Genomic DNA, 4,378 nt, shown 5'->3' on the forward strand with positions numbered 1-4,378 from the left:
CCGTTCTCTTCTTAAACTAGGAATCTGCCGAAACTTTCCGTAAACCCACAGATGAAGTCTTACAACTTTTAACTGAGGCCTAGCAGGATGTCAAGATAACATTTATTACATGCTAAGCCCTTGACCCTCAGGGGTCCTGCCACCCTGATGATGTCAGGCCCCTCCTCCACGTTTCCAAAACTTCCGGAGACCACACGGTGGGGGGGGGGGGGGGGGGGGGAAGGATTCAGACTCAGTTCTGCAGGACCAGATCCAGTGACTCCCCCCGCAGCCCCAGGGGCCTCCACAAGGAGAAAACGACCTGATGCTGTTTCAGAAGTGTGCGCACAACATTCACGTTTTGACAAAAGTAGTAATTGCTGTACTAGGGAAAAAATAGACTAGTCTTTTTCTGTTGTAAAGTGAAAAAAAAAATAAACAAAACACACTCGGGTTTGCTAACTTAACCGGCAAAGCGTGGGGAGGGGCGTGAGCGCACACGGGCAACCCCGCCAGCCCTCCGCGTTCCATGCTGGGGTGACGCCCTCTCCCGGTTCCGTTAAAATCCCACCACGTGAAGGTGTACACACGCGAGTTCAGTCCTCGCCTGAGACCCCCGGGGCTCCCGGTGCACCCTCAGCTTCTGGGGCTCCTGATACCTGCGGCCCCAGGAGGTGGGGCTGTCCGAAGGCCCGGCCAGGGAGCATTGTGAAGTAGCCAGGGCGTCACAGGCGCGGAGCCGGGGCAGGGCCCCCCACCCCCAGGGGCCCCCCGCAGCGTCGCGGAGCTGGACACGGGCGCGAGTATGGAGGGCTTAGACCGATTTTGCCCGAGCTCCCTCCTGGACCTGGGCTCGGGGGCCACCACCCCGGGCTCGGGGAGCGAAGCCGGGACACCCTCGCCACATGCGCGCTGCGCGCCCACCTCGCGGCCTCGAAGGCGCAGGTGCCCGGACTCGCCCCGAGAGAGCCGCAGCCTGACCGACGTGGCCACTGGGCCCCCGGACGGCGCCAGGAGGCCCCGGCCCCACGGACGGCGCCTGGAGGACGCCTGGGGCGAGCCAGGGGCCGGCGCGCAAGGCCCGGCCTGGCGACGGCAGCCCCCAGGGCCCTGGCACTGCCCTCCAGCCCGGGGAGGCTCGCCCCCACCTTGCCCCGAGGGAGCGTCCAGCCCCCCGGGCGGGACCTTCGGGGCGCAGAGGGCGCAGAGCGGAGACCAGTGGGCAGTGCCGCCGTGCGGAGGAACGGGTCACCGGTCCCTGTCCTCGGCTCTGTCCCAGAGGTCTTCGGGGCGGTCCCAGGAGTGCGCGGCGCCGGCGGCTTGCGCGTGCGCCCACCTGCGGGAAGGCAGCGACCCCGGGGAGTCCGCGGCCCGCCAGCCGTCCCAGCCGTCAGCGTCGCGCGAGGAGCGGCCGAGCCCGCGCGCCCAGCTCCTCAGGACCGAGCTGGAGGCGGCGCTCACGACCTCCAGGGGCCAGAAGATCGTGGCCCTGGTCCTGACCCGGCTCCGGAAGGCCCAGAGGATGCGGGAGCTGCAGCAGCAGGCGGCCGCCGCCTGGGAGGAGCTGAGGCTCTCGGACCAGAAGGTGCAGCGGACCCTGGAGCGGGAGCGCGAGCGGCTTCTGCACGAGAGCCGCGAGCAGTGGCGGCAGCAGGAGCGGCGCGTCCGACGGCGCCACGGCCCCGCGAGGCCGGACGACGACCCGGAGCGCGCCCCGAAGCTCGCGCCGGCGACCCCCCGGCAGAGCCGTGAGCTGCGCGCGCCGGGGCCCGAGAGGCCCGAGCGGGCGGGTCCCCGGCAGGGCCTGCACCCCACGGACACCCAGGAGCCGGCCCGGGAGACCAACCTCAGCTCCCTGGTCAACTACCAGGCCCGGAAGGTGCTCCTGGACTGCCAGGCCAAGGCCGAAGAGCTGCTGAGGAAGCTGTCCCAGGAGCAGGGCGCCCAGCGGTGCCCGGGGGCGCAGCCGGGCCTGGGGAGGGAGCTGGGGCCCGGGGCGCAGCGGCCCCGGGAGCCTCTGCAGCAGGTGCGGCGGCGGCGGCGCGCGGAGGAGGCCGGGGAGCAGGTGCCGGCGCACGAGGGGCTGCTGACCGAGCTGGCCGAGCGCAGGGCGCGGCGGGCCGGGGGCGGCGGGGACGAGCTCGGCGTCCTGCGGGGGGAGAACCAGCACATTCTGAAGCTGAAAGCCGAGAAGGAGGGCAAGTGCCACATCGAGGGCATCAAGGAGGCCATCCGGAGGAAGCAGCAGAGGAGGGAGCACATCTCCCGGGAGCAGGACGCCACGTTGGAGGAGTTCGAGAAGCTCTCCAGGGCCCCCCGGGGGGACCAGGCGCGCGCGCTGGCCGGCAGCCTCCTGGACCGGCGGGCGCGGGAGGAGGCGGGGCCGCAGGGCTGCTGAGGGCGGGCGCGCGGGAGGGGGGAGGTGCGGGGGGGGGGGCTGTGGTGCGTGGCACTCTGATTAGAACTGAGCGTTGATTCGAGAAAGTATATAAAATACTGCCGTGTCCTCTCGTGAACGAGTTCTGTGATTCACTGGGGGTAGTTGAGAGTGTTGGGTGGAAGGCGGGGGGCTCAGAAAGTTGCTTTTGCCTTGGTAAATTCAGGGTTAAATAGAAAATAGTCATTGAGCGCTCCAGTGGTCTTCGAAGCGCGCATCAGGCACGTTGTTGAGAAAGTAGAGAAAAATCCACAGCTGGGGGTTCAGTTCTGGGTCCTAAGGCTTTTCCTGTCCCGGAACTTGCAAGTTATAACCCCAACGGCAAAGGGATGTTTGGAGGGATGACGAAATAATCCGTGTAAGGTAAAGCGTGAGGTTACAGTGGTCACAAGAAATCTCCGAGAAAGGAAAAAAGTCTGTGAATGGCTCAGTGGGGGGATTTCTGTAAACCAGTGGTTTCTGGAACCCTGCCTACTACCTCCCCTCTTGGGTGTTTATAACGCACCTGAACGCTTTAAAGGCTCTGACAAGGCCTGCAGCAAAGAAATCCAGTTCTCTAACCAGGTCTTTCACACGAACCATGGGACCCTTTTTCCCTTAGATCACTCCGTGGAACTCATGTTCTGTAGCATGTTTTGGGCAAACGGCTCCCTATAGCTCCCCACGAGATTGTGAACCCTTCTGCTTTCCCTCTGTGTTGACAGGATGTGTCTATAAGTCCCTCAGGACCGCTGCCTGACTGCTTTGCCACAGCCATGCTATCCAAGCATCTTCTGGTCTGATTCTTTGCACACTCCCCCTCCAGCATTTTGGAACAAAATTCTATTGGAATCTTTCTTTCCCCTCTCTCTCTCCCCTGTCTCTCCTGGGTGACGCCGTCTGTCTGTACACACTGTGTCTTGTTGACCTGAATGACTCTGAATGAATGACTAAGCGTGGTTCGGGAACATGACATTGTTAAATGAAGGAGCCACAAGCTGAGTAGAATTCAACCCATCACATCCCAAACCTTCTATCAAAAAGCTCTAAAAGGGGGCGCCTGGGTGGCGCAGTCGGTTAAGCGTCCGACTTCAGCCAGGTCACGATCTCACGGTCCGTGAGTTCGAGCCCCGCGTCGGGCTCTGGGCTGATGGCTCGGAGCCTGGAGCCTGTTTCCGATTCTGTGTCTCCCTCTCTCTCTGCCCCTCCCCCGTTCATGCTTTGTCTCTCTCTGTCCCAAAAATAAATAAAAAAAAAAAAAAAAAAAAAAAAGCTCTAAAGGTTTTTCTTTAAAAGCCCCCAATGTAACATTTGTCTTTTGAAAAGAAAGACAGTAAACCCGGTTGTCTCGCTAGTATTTTGGAAATGACACAAAAGGTAACCCAGGAAGGGATTTTGTTGGGAGGGTCACACTGTCACCTTACGTAGCAGGAACTCGACCCTGCCCCCGTCTCGTGTCCTCACCTGCCTTGGGTTCCCCCGACGAGGGCCACTCAGGTGCTCACCCCTTTGCTGAAAGACCCCTTTGCTCACCCCTTTGCCCCTCCGATTAATCCGCTGCTCCAGCCAAATGCCACGTGCACCGCCAGCATTCTGGAATGGTGTGTGAGGTGTTCAGACCTCCCACGAACCTAGCGCCTGACGACTTTGAGCAAGTTGCCTTCCCGAGCCTCTCTCTGCCCATCCGAAAAACAGGGTTATCACTCATACACTTGTGAGGCGTGACTGACGAGTCCTCGTAAGCTGTGTGGCATAGTGCCCAGAGGCCCCCATCACCACCATCACCACAACCACCGTGCAGTAACCGAATGCCCCTTCCTCTTCCTGCCGGGTGGTGAAAGACAAAGTCTCGTGGACAGTGAGGAGTTTTGTCACCATCCAGCAGCCAGGGAGTATCCGTGTGGCCTCCAGGGAGGGGGCGCTCCCGCCTCCACCCGGCAGGAACGAGGCCTCAACCTCCCTCCTTCTGGAGCAGTGAGACAG

At 62.1% G+C, this 4,378-nt stretch overlaps 1 protein-coding gene across 1 annotated transcript; it reads left to right on the forward strand.

Annotated features, from left to right (window-relative positions):
• The first annotated feature begins 735 nt into the window (after positions 1-735).
• CCDC185 (coiled-coil domain containing 185) lies at positions 736-2,377 on the forward strand. Its single transcript, XM_047848179.1, has one exon. The coding sequence runs from the start codon at positions 785-787 to the stop codon at positions 2,375-2,377; it is 1,593 nt and encodes a 530-aa protein (XP_047704135.1). The 5' UTR covers positions 736-784.
• Positions 2,378-4,378: the final 2,001 nt, after the last annotated feature.

The sequence above is a fragment of the Prionailurus viverrinus genome, unplaced genomic scaffold, assembly GCF_022837055.1.
Source record: "Prionailurus viverrinus isolate Anna unplaced genomic scaffold, UM_Priviv_1.0 scaffold_53, whole genome shotgun sequence".
NCBI lineage: Eukaryota > Metazoa > Chordata > Mammalia > Carnivora > Felidae > Prionailurus > Prionailurus viverrinus.

What these genes read in the sequence shown, in the direction of transcription:
- CCDC185 (XM_047848179.1), top strand. Translation starts at nt 785, where the DNA reads ATGGAGGGCTTAGACCGATTTTGCCCGAGCTCCCTCCTGGACCTGGGC.